The sequence below is a fragment of the Mixophyes fleayi genome, chromosome 2, assembly GCF_038048845.1.
Source record: "Mixophyes fleayi isolate aMixFle1 chromosome 2, aMixFle1.hap1, whole genome shotgun sequence".
Classification (NCBI taxonomy): Eukaryota; Metazoa; Chordata; class Amphibia; order Anura; family Limnodynastidae; genus Mixophyes; species Mixophyes fleayi.
Window position 1 is genome coordinate 296,586,835 of NC_134403.1, and position 14,791 is coordinate 296,601,625.

General features: G+C 35.9%; 1 protein-coding gene across 2 annotated transcripts in view; it reads left to right on the top strand.

Moving 5' to 3' along the window:
* MID1 (midline 1) overlaps nt 1-12,644 on the top strand; it is a 251,374-nt gene extending 238,730 nt beyond the window's left edge. For both annotated transcript variants that reach the window (XM_075196451.1, XM_075196452.1), the window contains 2 exons: nt 7,948-8,155; nt 8,641-12,644. In XM_075196451.1, the coding sequence (XP_075052552.1) occupies nt 7,948-8,155; nt 8,641-8,989 (557 nt within the window). In that variant the 3' untranslated portion in view covers nt 8,990-12,644. The remainder of the gene's footprint in view (nt 1-7,947; nt 8,156-8,640) is intronic.
* The last annotated feature ends 2,147 nt before the right edge of the window (nt 12,645-14,791 follow it).

Here is a 14,791-nt window from a genome sequence, read left to right on the forward strand (position 1 = left end):
GACGTAAAAAAAGTAAATATTAAGTCTCATTCTGTGCAAAGATTTTTTATTTTTAAAGCCATTTACATGCACTTATTTTGCATAAGAAACACCTTAAACGTGGAATTTTAACACCATTTTGAACGTAGACTACTATATAGATGTATGACACTTTAAATTACATTTAGCGGATCACATTCCATTGATATGAATGGAATGTGATGCGTTAAATGTCTATTTAAAGTTTAGTGCATCTGTAATTAGAAATTGTTAGCATATTTAGAAACTATAAGAATTTTCTGCATTGCTTTAAAGCTACACAAGATAGCCATGGGAGTTATTTCTGCTCACCACTTATAAATGACTGAAGAAGGGGTGAACAGGAGCAGCAATCTGAAGTTGCAATCTCAGTCAGAGCACATTTTTTGACTGTAGCTATGAGGCAAACCACATAGCCCTGAGAATAAATGCTGCACACAGTTAGCCCCTGGGCTCCGGAGGAGCTCATATCTTAGAACTGTTTTATCTTATTGGAGACCTAAAATAATTCTTCCCTTTATCTGCCATATCGGTCATTCTTCGTTACAAGCTACCTTCCTGGAGTCTGAGCTCGTAAGAGCTTACAATCTAATGGAGAAGGTAGATATAACAGGCAGTGTATTTAGTAAATTTACAGGACTGAATGTACAAGCCAATAAACCAAAGTCATCACAAGGTGGAAGACCCCTCAATGTGGATAACCTCACATCTTAAAAACAAGACCTATTGTTGCTCAACAACATAAATATGAAGTAAAATGTATGAGTCTATATTATTATGCACTAAGAACTTGTGCACATGTACCCCCAACACCCCCACTACTCACAGTGGAAGTACATACACGTGTAAAATAAGGGATTAAAAATGATAATAAAAATAAAAAAATACTTTGATTTTAGTCTGCCAGGAATGGTTTAAACAAAATTTAAATATCTTTGAACTAATAGGCAGCCCCTCCAAATCTGCTTTCCATAAATCCAACCTTCTCACTTTCTTACACTTAGGAGTATTATTCAGATGGAAAATGTGCGCACAGCATCTTTTTTACAATATTATAATTCTCTAAAGTTTCTTTTTAATATTGACTTTCTAAGACTTTACTGCAAAGGAAGCTGCACTGCATCATGACATCATTTTTAGCTTCTAAAACGCTCCACCGTAAACCTGATTTTCACTCACTGAAAATACTCACAGCCTTTATGCTTGTTTTACGTTTCCTATGTATTGATTTTTATTTTCTATCAGTAAGTTTATCCCAAGGTACTAGCTACTTAAATTGTATTTAGATGTTTATGCAGCTGTGGAAATCTATAAAACCGTAAAAGTTGTAGTCTCCTAGGAAATGTGCTTTATTAGCATTAATTGTCCAACTGTTCAAGAAGCATGTTTAATTTCCCATACCAAAATACGAACATGAAGGTAAGAGTGGGAAGGCAGATAATATCTGCAATGACCTGACCTGTGGTGCAGCTAAGATCAGGGGTAAGTGGGTTGCTGCATGATATTCCAAGCAGAAAGCAGTTTATGTCTGGTTTAACAAGCACACCGTCATAAAAAGCAAGTCCCTAAAGTAACATTCTGCTAGGATTGAATCCAAACTCAACAGCAGCTGCAAGTAAATCTCTTCAATAGTAGAATATCACTTTTCTGTGTGATAATTTCTGTGGAAATATATATATATATATATATATATATATATATATATATATATATATATATATATATTAAAATGCGCTGGCACTATTTCTACATTCCCCTAATTAAAGTAATTATTTTTGGTTTTAAGTTTACTATAAAGTCCACAATGCTTTTTTGCATATACAAGAATGTATTTTGTATGGCTTATCTATCTGAGAAACAATGAGCTTTTGAATTAAAAATTATATTTACTTTTGTTCAATCATTTGAATTAGTGCAGTTTTTTTATTTAAAATAGTTAAAGGACACAATTACAAAAACTCTTCTGGAATGATATTTGCTGTTTTCGCTTTCTATGTATACTGTTGCACAATATTTAGACCTTATTTGGATACTTATCTTCTGCACTATTTGCAAGGTTTTCTACTTTAACCCCTCCCTTCCCGGTATTAATATGCTGGTGGGGATCCCCACCCATTAGTTGTATTTAATAGGATCCTGACACTCACAAATGACCAGAACCTCTGCCAACCATCTTCCGAGCTGCTGTGTTGTCTCCGTAGACAGCGGGATCTGTTGTGGTGGCTGTGAATGAACACAGCTGCGGATTGGATGGACCCTGACTAAAGTACTATTATTGGTTTTAACTGTGTTATGTTCACCGTTAGAGGAAAGACACTTTAATTTATCCACATATATTAACATTCAGATATTGGATATATATAAGAAACAAATTGATCTGTACCTTTTTGTATAAGCCTTATTTTTCTTAAAACCACAATCCCATGAAAAAAATCAGGTGTTCTTTTTGTTTTGGTTTTTTTAAGCATAAATAACAGTGGTTATAAGTAGAATGTGGGTATTTACAATTTTTAAATTTTTTTTCTTGAGATTAATAGTGATTTATGGTTCTGGACTACCATGGTAACTGCAATAGCATATAACATGATGTAGTGAGCAGAGAAATGTTGGAACACCCCTCTGAGCTCTGTCTGCACTGTGGCATCCCCCTTCTTTCCCCTCACATGACGTCCTGAGAGGTGTAAGCCTGTCTGTAGCAGACTGAATGTCTCTGTGACTGGCAGCCATTTTTGTTTGTCAACCAGAGCTTTTGAAAAGGAGATAATGATTTATAGGAAGATCGCTAATGAAGATGACTATCAAATGCATGTTTAAAAGCTTTACTTGCTATTTAAAGAGAAATTAATCTTCTATCTGGGATTGTTGCATGGAACCCAGGTTATATTGTTCCTTTCATTGTTTATATAATGGCATGTTATGTGACCGTTTTCCCTTGTGTCATCTTTTGTTGACACTGACTTCTAGCCAGGAACATTGCGACTCATGTTGAGGTTTCACGTAAAAACAAAATACCCATATGTAGTTCAGCTTCCCGTTCCACAAGCATCTCAGGGACCATGCAGTCACAAAACTATGTAACAACATTTGCTGATTAATATGGAGTATTCAGATTTGTTTTATATCCCCTACAAAAAATAAAATAAATCGGCATGGTATGTAACAGGTATCCTGAACTCTGTTATATACCAGAGTATTTACTGAGATGGAAAATATCAGACCTAAGTGTTAAACCTTTTACTTACATTTACATTAACAAGCATTGGCATGGCTATATGACATCACTGTGCATTTATGACGAGTACTATTAAAAGCAAAACTTTATAAACAAACAAACTGCATATCATAACTGACTATATATTTTAATGATGGTGAAAGATTTATTTATATATCCTATTCTGAGCACATTTCCTGTATTTAAAAGGACCATTAGACTTCGGCCTCCCACCTGAGGAATCGTGTTGGGAAGAGGCCAGGGAAGGAATTGCTACAAGCTCTCTTTCTATCTGCATTAAAGAAACTGCAATGAAAATCTATTACAGGTAGTATTGTACCCCTGGCACACTCTCTAATTGTATGTGGACACAGGGTAACCATGTCCCACATCTGGTGGTCTTGCCCCCGAATAGTCCCATTCTGGGACAGGGTGCACTCCTCCTTCATTTCAGTGATGGAACAACAAGTTCCAAAAGATACTGGGAACTTTCTACTTTTCTCGACCTCCCCTGAATGTTAGTCTACAAAGCCAAAAACTGCTCTTCCATTCACTGGTAGCCAAAACCTGGAAACAACCAGATGCCCCCTCCACTGGGGCCTTTTTTAGAAGTATGTCTGGCACATTGCATGCATGGAAAATATAACTCCCTACTTACACGACAGACCACATAAAGTCGAGCAGATATGCACCCCTGATACTTCACACAAGGAAGTCCTTGGACCAGCTCTTCTAGGCTGGCCTGCTGTAATATGCTCCATCTCTTCGGGATCCCAGGCGAGCAAAACCAGTCCTCCTTCCATTTCACCTAAGGAACTTAATCTTTAAATCTTTAGAACTAAGCAACCCTTTTGTCTATTTTATATCTGGCAACATATATTATCTACCCAACTGAACTAACCCTTGCACCGTACTACACTGCTCTTTCCTTTCGTCCCCCCTTTTATTTCTTTCACTTTTCTTTCCTTTCTTCCCTTTTTATGGTCAATATAATTTAAAAAAATTGAGGATATGTTGCTGGTTTCTATTGTATAAAAGATTGTTTAAGCTGTGATGTTTGTAACATTTCCTCACTAAAATTCAATTTAAAAAAAAAAAAAATAGAAAGGACCGCTGATTTTTTATTTTTTATTTTTTATTTTTTAAAACTATATCTACTAAAGTATATGCACCTACTCATCCCGTTCTAGCTGACATCTAATAACCAGACTACTGCCTTGGATTATTCTTTTATCACTAATAGAGAAAATACAATGTATACAAATGTATCTTGCACAGTATATCTAAAAGCACCAGATTTCCTTTCACTTAACGTGTTTCTTTATTATCCCAGGGTGATATCTAAGCATAATCCTGGATTTGAACTCTAAAGTATTAAATAGAAAACCGGAATGTTATTTTGCTATTTACAAGTCCAGAGAGAGTTCTTTTGATCTGCACAAGTTTATAGACATGGCTCCTTTAAGCCTCTTTAATTTCCTATAGTAGTTTGAGATCTAGAATGTCTAGAGCTCTATATTTACACATTTAATTTGCAGTTAGCTCTATGTAAAGCATATATGTGATGTCATTTAAACCATTGCTCAATAAGCATTGTTAGTAAAGTAAAAAAAGTAATAATTTAGCTGCTTATCTAATTATTTGCCCCTCAATTACATATTCTTGTTCCATAAGCACACGTTTCTGTAATGTTTGTTTTTATTGTGAAATCATTCACAGATTGATAGAATTAACCGCATGCCTTCTTACGTAGAAACAGTTAGATTAATAGTATCCTCTGACTTTAGAGTGGTGAAATAGGCTTTTGTGTATCCCAGCTGGGACCATTGTTCATCTCACCAAGGGACCGATTACTGTACCGCCAAACTGAATAGGCAAAATGTGATGACTGATGATATATAGTGTAATGACCAGAGATCGGCAGCTTGGATAAAGGAAGATACTGATCACAGGTAGACAGAAATACAGATAATTGTCAGCGCAGTAAGGTGGTCCACTTTGTCAGCTCTATACTAGCAAAAACGTGTAAACTACTCAAGACCCCTAACTAATATCTAATATGGTTTCCCCAGTGTATACTAATGAATGACAAACACCACTGGGTCTTTTTTTTTTTTCATTTTCTTTATTTTGTTGCTTTTTGCTGCAATAAATGTACATCTTTTACTTATGTGTTGATAGTGACTGTTTATGTTTCAGCTTTGTTTTAGTTTTTCTCTTTAACCATTTTGACCTCAGAAGTACTTTGGTTAAACAGCTTTAAACTAGGACACCAAGAGACTGAGATAAAAGCCTTTTTATTGACTCTCCTTTCCAGGCGCTGTTCTCATATTCCCCATTTTTGTTGGCATCTTAGCCAGTGCTGTCTGAGTACTTCCATGGATGCATTTCTCTTGGAAGTATCTGTATACAGGCCAAACACTATTCCAAAAGTGAGAAAAACTAAGGCTGAAACAGTTATTTTTTGTATTCGGGAAGCCATTTAGAAACCCTATTAGCTTATTCCATTAAATAATATCGTACACTTGATTCAACTAAACACAGTTTCAAATATTGTAAATAAACTCTGTGATAGTTCAATAGAATCCTTTTGCAACTTTGTTATTTTCCATATTGAATTATGGTTTCCTTTAGGCTCATCAGCCCTTTATAGTTTTGTTTTTTGCACAGCCTACAAAGCATAATCTGTGACCTTGCACAGGAGCTAAATCAACTAGCTGAGGAATTTCCCAAATCATTTCCTGTTATTGTACTTAATGCTGTTCAATAGTAGGCCTTGCCAATACAAACAGCGGCAGCGCTCTTTACACCTATATATCTTGACATCATTTAATGCATTTGTCATTTTTGTTGCTATAAACACATTAGCTTATACATCTTATTCTCAAGTTACTGCATGGCGATAGCAATTTCATTTTTGCAAACACAAAGAAATCACAGCAGATGAACACATGTAGACACCAGGTAGAGGAGATTTCAGCAAGCTTTCAAAATACTTTCTATTAAGTGAGTGTAAGACTGGCTACACACTAGAGGATCCTTAGTCCAAGCATTGGCATCCAATTTGGCCACACACGTAAGTTGGTCACATCCATTGGGGTCTGGCAGTTCTGCATTAGTACTGAATCAGCCATTTCCTTTATGGTATCATTGAGACCTGTTAATGCATTTGGAAGATGACAATGAGTTTGGAGGTTGCCAACATGTGCTATAATGATCATATGTGTTTTAAGAAGATTATTGGGCATTGGAGTTGTTTTGGAACCACACATTCTGTAGTAGCAGCTCCATTGTAGGTATAACGATGAGTTGGCCAGCATACCAATGCTTTTACAACTGTGTATTCTTGTATAGCACATGTAATAGATTATATTGTCAAAGACAAAGAACACATTTTGTGTTTTCTATTATTTAGTATATATAAAATTAGGGCCCATCGACATAACGTTTTGAAAGCTTGTCGTCACTAAATTCATGTGTCAGTGAATTGTTTGCACGAGTTGCCCAGATCCCTGACACATATTGACTGCAGACTCATTTAAAAAGTTTCCAGGTGCTGTGTCCTAGATAATAGGGCACATGGGTGCCTGGTATGTGTGAATATGATGCAGATAGCGGCAGTCACATCCTGCAGGCTATAACTTTGGTATCTCTACATGTTCTTCTAGCAGTGCATTGACTTCTGTGCAAATCCATTACCATGTTTGTTTTTTTCTTGCTTGTCAAAGTAAACTATACCCTGTAGGGACATTCTGTAAAAGGGGAGAAAGCAGAAAATGTCCTTAAATCTTGGTAAATGAACGCTTAATTCTATAAACAATAAATACGTAATACACTCTGCTACCTTCATTGTTCCCCACATACCTTAGATTGTGAGGTCATTTGGACAAGGCCATCTTTACCTTGTTTCATGACAGTTTATGTAATTTATTTTTTAATATGATCCCCTTTAATGTGCGGTGCTGCATAATTTGTTGACTCTTTTCTAAATAAATGATGATAATATTTTTCTGCAATTTTGTACCATGTATAAGTGCTGGGCAGTACAGGCAGATTGTATTTATTTCTGTTGCCCTTATATATGTATCCAATGTATAGACCAAGTGTGGACTTCCCCATTTTTCTCTAAATATTTGTATTTATTACATTTGAGTTGGAATTGCCATATATTGATTTTAAGCTCCTTTGCCTAAGCCACTTCTCTCTTGTTTCAATGAATCGCTGTGTGTAGTTTGTCTACCATTACCCCTCTAGTGTACAGTTACAATTTATAAATAAATGTTTCCAATGATTACACTTATCATTGTTGAGAGGCACAGTTTGCTAAGTGGTAGAATGCTAAATAACTAATGTACTAAATAAAGTTGAAAAGAAAGTAAATATATTTTATGATTTTGCTTTTGTATTAAAATAATGAAGAGCAATAGTTTGGGTCGTTATGACATTTAACAAGATATTGGCCATTTTTATTGTGTAACAAAGCAGTGTGAACTGTATTCAACCTCTGTGGTACACAGCTGCGCAACATGACCGTCAGCTTAGATCTGCATCAATGACACCACATGTTCCCACAATGCCACTAACCATACTTTATATCTAGTGCTGGCAGTGACAGTGTTGTATTTTACACATGCTGCAATTTCCGGGATCAATATATTTTCTCTAAAAGCAAAAAGTAAATTTTTATTTTGGATTAAATTTCCGTTTTGTTTCCTCAGGTCAACCATTTAAACTAGACCCAAAATCTGCACACCGGAAGCTTAAGGTTTCGCATGACAACTTAACTGTAGAAAGAGATGAAACCTCTTCGAAAAAGAGCCACACACCAGAGCGTTTTACAAGCCAAGGAAGTTATGGTGTAGCTGGCAATGTGTTTCTTGACAGTGGCCGCCATTACTGGGAAGTGGTTATAAGTGGAAGCACCTGGTACGTATTAAGGATCAGTCTCTGAGCTTATATGTAGTGGCTTTTCTTTCTTTTTTTATTAGATGCCTATACAATAATGAACCAGGAATAATATTTGTTCAGTAACACAAAGAGGCCCGTGTTTCCCTTATGTATTTTACATAACTATATATCGATATTTAGAGGAAATTGAAGTTTTTAACATTCTCCATAAAAAAAAAAAACTAGGTAATTTGCCTTTATTGTCTTTTAGAAAACAAGGCTTTGGGGTAGTGGTAACAATGTTCAGCAATAGAAAAAGATTGATTCTTGTATCCTATGGATTGTATTTATTATAGAAATGTTTCCATGAAATAGCACATAATTTAATACATTATTATTTAATAATACACAGAATTTAATGTGTTAGAATTATAGGATACATCTGCAATAAAATGATTTGCATAATGTCAAGGGTTTCAAGAACAGTCTGTAAGTAATTGTTTATTTTGTATTATTATTTGAAGGTATGCAATTGGCATTGCCTACAAGTCTGCACCGAAGCATGAGTGGATAGGAAAGAATTCTGCCTCCTGGGTGTTTTGCCGCTGTAACAACAACTGGGTAGTACGACATAACAGTAAGGAGATTCCAATTGAGCCTTCTCCACATCTCCGCCGCATTGGGATTTTGCTAGACTACGATAACGGTTCTCTGTCATTTTATGACGCTTTGAACTCCATTCACTTTTACACTTTTGACATTGCTTTTGCACAACCTGTCTGTCCGACCCTCACCGTGTGGAACAGGTGTTTGACAATATTGACAGGCCTACCTATACCTGACCACCTGGACTGCTTGGAGCAGATGCAGTGATTCCTGCCACCATACATGCAGTTGGCTGCATTTTCCTCCAGAAGTCAAATATACTAAGATTTTACTTTCTCTGATTTAAATTCAGTTACAGGAATGTTTTATCAATTATTTATGGATATTGATTAGACTTTTTTCTGTTTTGCACATTGACTTACCTATTGGTCCATCCATCCTGCGTAAGGTGCTCACAAAGGAATGGCGTATTAGAACGTATTACCTGCAGTTCTTAGTGGACGTGTTTCTATTGCTCATTCATAAAATCCCACAAATCTGGGTGCAATGCAGCCACAAATGATCCAAGGGTTTTCTGCCATTTGATTGTTTTATTTAGAAAAACTATTTAGAAGTTTGTTTGGAATGTTACTCATCTCTATTTAAAAAAAAAAATAGACACCTACATTTTACAGCATGTATTAAAAATAATATTTGATGCGTTTTAAGAAACTAAAAGTTAAACATCCATCCTTATTTTGTTAAATGAGCCAGCCGTGTGTTTCCATCTGTTATGGAAACAAAATTATGAAATTAGATGTTAAATAAGTAATTTAAAACATGTGCTACATGTTGTAAGCAAATTACTATTAGTTGAGTAATGGAGCCGGAAAATGCGTTACCCTAAATGTAGAATAAGTCCTTTCTTTTCTTCATCAGGAGCTGTGGTTGTAGTGTTCGCTGATTCTGATTAATTTGTATGATTTTAGTGCATGGTCAGGTCAGGCCTGTGCAAGACAAGCTTTAGACTAATACATTGTTAGAATGAGGTACATTTTATATACAGGTGTGATCTACTTCTATATTTCACTTAGTTTCCCGGCTCCCTTTAAAATGACTGTCAGAATGAAGCCACCTTATATGCAGTGGCATAGCAGTGATTGCAAACAAATGGCCCTGCTGTGACTGCAATATGCTAAGCCAGTTGAGGACAGCTTGATTCTTTCTATTTGCAACTACAGAAGCACCAGCAACGCCTGTTTAGAAGATATAGGAGGCTTTTTAAGTTAGGAACGCAGTGAGATGCCATTGCTGCATAGCAATCACAACAAGAAAGTTTCCAGTAACTACTACTAAATGGACTGCGCTGCTGCTTCCACATGTCCAGGGGCACGGCTCAGGTTTTGCATCGAGGCCCAGGAGCTTTGAGCTACACCACTGCTTATATGCTCCATTTTTACTATATGAGTTTGAGGATCTCATTCCAAATGACAAATCCATCTATTAGAGGTAACTAAAATGGGCCGGTAAGTCCTGTTGTGTTAGTAGGCAGAGCATATACTAAATAACGATATTTCATGGTAGCTCAATCTAGAAATTCTAGAGCCAGACTTCAGAGTTAATTCTCCTCATGTCATCTTCATTGTGAACCAAGTTGATAAGCGGTTTGATCGACATTAACCATCTACAGTGATGCCAGAGGGGATACAGGCGCTTGCAGTACATGTGTGGCCAACATGCACATTGATCCTGTTTCTTGGCACTCACAAGGACAGCAAGATCAGCCCATTAGTGGATTTAGCATTCATTTAACATTTTACATAAATTCATTAAATACTCTATTACTGCTGATTACAAAATTAGCTGGTAAAAAGGCTTAAGATATTGCCTTTTTTGTAGCTTCCTGCAGATTAAAATGTTCTAAACAATGGAAGCAATTACCTAAACTGATCTGGTGCTGAAATAAAGGTTTTGCAGTCATTTAAAATATTTATTGTCTTCTGCACAAAGAAATTTGTATTTCAGTGAGAGCTGCCTCCTCCCCTACTCTAATGTAATGTACACTGAATGAACAGTGCAATCTACCGCTCACCCTAAGAAACATTTTGAACAAAGCTCAAACCTCTAACAGGACCCTTGATCTACTTAAGCACATCACACCTAGCTAATGTACAGTAGTATGCAGTGGTCAAAGTGGGCTGGTAAACGGTTGTATACAATACCACCACTTCTCCTACTGCCTCCATTGTAAAACTATGTCCATTCACTTACATTTTCCATACCACCACTTCTAAACTTCCACTTCGACCTCTGGTAGTATTTATGTAACATGGGCCTCGTGCAGAATGTGTTACGATCTCACACAAGTCTAATCAGAACAATTGGTAACCGAGTCAGATGCATTATGAATGACAGACCAATCAATATGACTTCCGGTGAAGTAACACTATTGGAATTCTTTTTAAATGTTTTATCTTTGAGTCAGGTTTGATTGTTCATGCACTGTGCTCACTATCAATGCGCTATAAATCCATTCAAAATAATGGACCTTGCATATTTTAGCTGTTATTGTTATATTTGAAAATGTCAGTATCGGGTTCAAATGCAAAAAAATGAAAGGAAAATAATTTTATGTGCATCATAAATTAAATGTACCTGTTAAGCTGACTTTACTGGGCACATTCCAGTGTGTTTACTAAAATGTGTAAATTATTAATTTGGGAATACTAGAATGGCTTAAAAATACTTTAAAAAAACAAAAACTTTATATTAAAAAAGGGAGTCTTTATTCAATATTAGACATTTTTATAGGCTTTTATTATTTGAAACAAGGATGGAATGAAACCTGGCTTTCTGATATTGGTGCCTCAATTGTAGTAAATCATTTTTGAGTGTCTGTGGAAAGAGCAATTTAATGCACTTTGTTAACAGATCAGTTTTAGGTTAAAGGGTAACTGCTTCAGAATTCTTACCGGCTGACTCTGAAGGTTCTGAGAAGTACTAATTTTGCCTTATTTATATTGCCACTATTAAAGAGAGCCCATGAACAGGATGTATCCCGTTTTTATAGCATACCATTCAATCATGTTATAAGTTTTTATTTGTTCATCTGCTATTATCCATGTAAGAATACACCTCTGAGTTATATTTATATTAAAGGAATTTTATTTCTTGGCATCTCATAGTCTCTACACATTAGTCTGTGACAATGTTCCAGTCATCACTGTAAGCAAAAAGCATTTTTTTTTTACAACGTACATTATTTGTAATGTATCAAAGATAAGACAATTACCTAACGGAATACCAGCGATTTCCGTGTTCCGCAAACACAGGATCACACACAGGAAATAGTGTGGCCGTGGAAAATGGTTGTTTATCAATTCACATCTGGAATACTGTTCTACTGAGAAACAACATGTTGTTGTGTCACAGACCCACAACTCATAAAAGGACTTTGAAAATCATAAACATAATAATCACAAAAACTGAAAGATGCAATGATTTCGCTTGTTTTATGGACAACTTTACTGAAAAGTACAATAAAGCAAGTGCTTCTGGGATATTGAAAAAAAAAATTCATGTTTATTGAATTCCAAACCAATGCTAAAGACATCAATGCGATCAAATATTTCCTGTATATATTCTTGTCTTCAACAAGTGTACTGGTTGCAATATACAAAGTACCTGGGTCCCGAAGAAAACGCAAATGACCTTTGGCGCAAAGTCACTGACCAGCATTGTTTTCAGTAACTTTCCTACTCTCCAGGAATCATAGTATCCGGTTTCTTGCTGCTCACAAGAAATAAGGAATATCACAGGTGTGGACTTGTTTTGCATAATGCAATGTAGGGTTTGTCTGTAAACAATTTAGTTTTACAACTGTTTCTTTTACTATTTTGTATTTGAAAGAAAACATGTATATTAAATCAAAGTTTTATTTTAAAAACAATTTCCTGAATTTTTTTCCCCTCAAGTTCAAATCATAATGTAATTGAAGTAAAAGGGCCTGATTCATTAAGGCAAGCAAAAAAAAAAAAAGTAACTTTGCACACTGGCAAAACCATGTTGCGTTGGAGGAGTAAATAAATTTGAAACGTGAGGACAGATTTATAATTGGGTTAGAGCATGTCCTACATCACCTTTTCAGGGCCATCTTTTTCATTGGGCACGATGGGCAGGTGCCCGGGGGCCCCACGAGCAAGGGGGCCCCATAGGCAGGGCTCTTAACTAGAATAAATAATCCTGAAAAAAAAAAACCTGCAAAAAAAACCTTCAAGGGTCACTGAGCAAGTACATCTATCTATCTCTACCTCTATATATCTATATCTATATCTGTATCTCTATACATATATATATATATATATATATATATATATATATATATATATATATTTATATATTTATTTAGGGGCCCCGGTGCACTGCTTTGCCGGGGCCCATAATGTTGTTAAGATGGCCCTGCACCTTTTAATGTCAGTGTAAAAATAAAGCTATTAAGTATTTGCGTCCTACATGGAAAAACAGCCAGTATTCTACTTATGTGCAAAATAATAAACTCATTTGCATCCCTTGCATTGCAACATGGTTTTGCCAAGGTTCAAAGTTACTCATTATTTGCTTTACTTTCCTTAATGAACCAGGCCCAAAGTATGCATCTTGCTGAATCCACAACTACTGTCACAAGAATGTTCCCCAGTATGTGTCCTGGAAAACATGCACATAACAAACCATCCATCCTATTTTTATGCAGTTTTTAGGTATTAGCAACTGATTGGTGTGAATGAGACCTAAAGCTTACAATCACTTGATCTGTTTTGAAAGTCTTTGTTAGCTTTTTATACTATGGTGAAATTATTTCAGCTCTGTTCCTGCCTGTTCATATCTCAATGTGCTATCAAGTCTGCATTGGCACCGCACCAGTGTATATTCAAATTGAAAAGACAGTTGACAATCATAGGAATCATTGATATATCTACATTTCTCCTATGAAGGTGGTTTGTGTGGGGTTAAAGAGCAATGTTCAATGCTCACATGCAAACAAGCCTCTCTAGAGGAAGGAAAAGAACTTTCCTCCAGATATTTGCTTAATTGTGCCTAGTACATGGGAAGTATGCTAGATATTTGTTTATGCTCTTCCTATGTAAAGACTATGAGTGAACCTAAGGGTTTGTGACTGTCTCCTCTTTGTTTGCTGTGTATGATTATTTAGTTAGATGATCTATGTCACAAATAGAATCACAAATATCCCAATTGACCAAATAACATACCTATAAATAATTCTAACCAGCCTCCTCTCAGGAGCACTGCCCTAGGACTTCGCTGAAATGACTGGCAGGCTAATCACATTTTCCCTCTCCATGGCAGTATTGTAAACATTAATTAAACATCATTACTATATATTGCAATTCAGACTGGGCTATTTTATTATTTTTCTTCATAAAATGTTATTCCTGGTTTATTAGGATACATTAAACCAGGTTGGGTAAGTTTTTGCGAAGCTGTAAATACCGACAACAGGTACCATGACAGTTTAAAAGTGACTGATGTAATTTCCGACTAGATGTAATAGTTACCTGAAAAGGGTAACATGAGAAGTAGAAAGTCTTACATTACTTGGAACAAAAAAGAAACTACTTTTAAGAAATGAGCAAAATGCACTGCACAATTGGTCCCAGAATTATTTTTTAAAATTATAGGGACATTCATCCTAATGTTATATAGTTGTAACAATTAGTGAATATATTTTATTAATCCATGATTGATGGGTTTTATTACAGTTTGTTCAAGCTGCCGTGGATACAGTATATAACTTCACTTAAGTCCATCTTTGATTGTTTCTAACATTATTAAAAAAAACCCCATTAAGGACCTGATTCATCAAGGCATGTATCTGCTGATTTTGAGCGTATCGTAGGCAAAATCGCTCTGCGTGTGACCAGAACTGGGACATATGTCGGTAAACGCAGCCCTGTCTACTCTGTTTTCGAATGCATAAGCCACTCGACAGCCTACAATTTTAGGAAGTGAAGGGGTGGGGAAGGGGCGTTTTGTCGTAGTTAATATACAGTAGGGGCGTTCCAAACTCAAAAG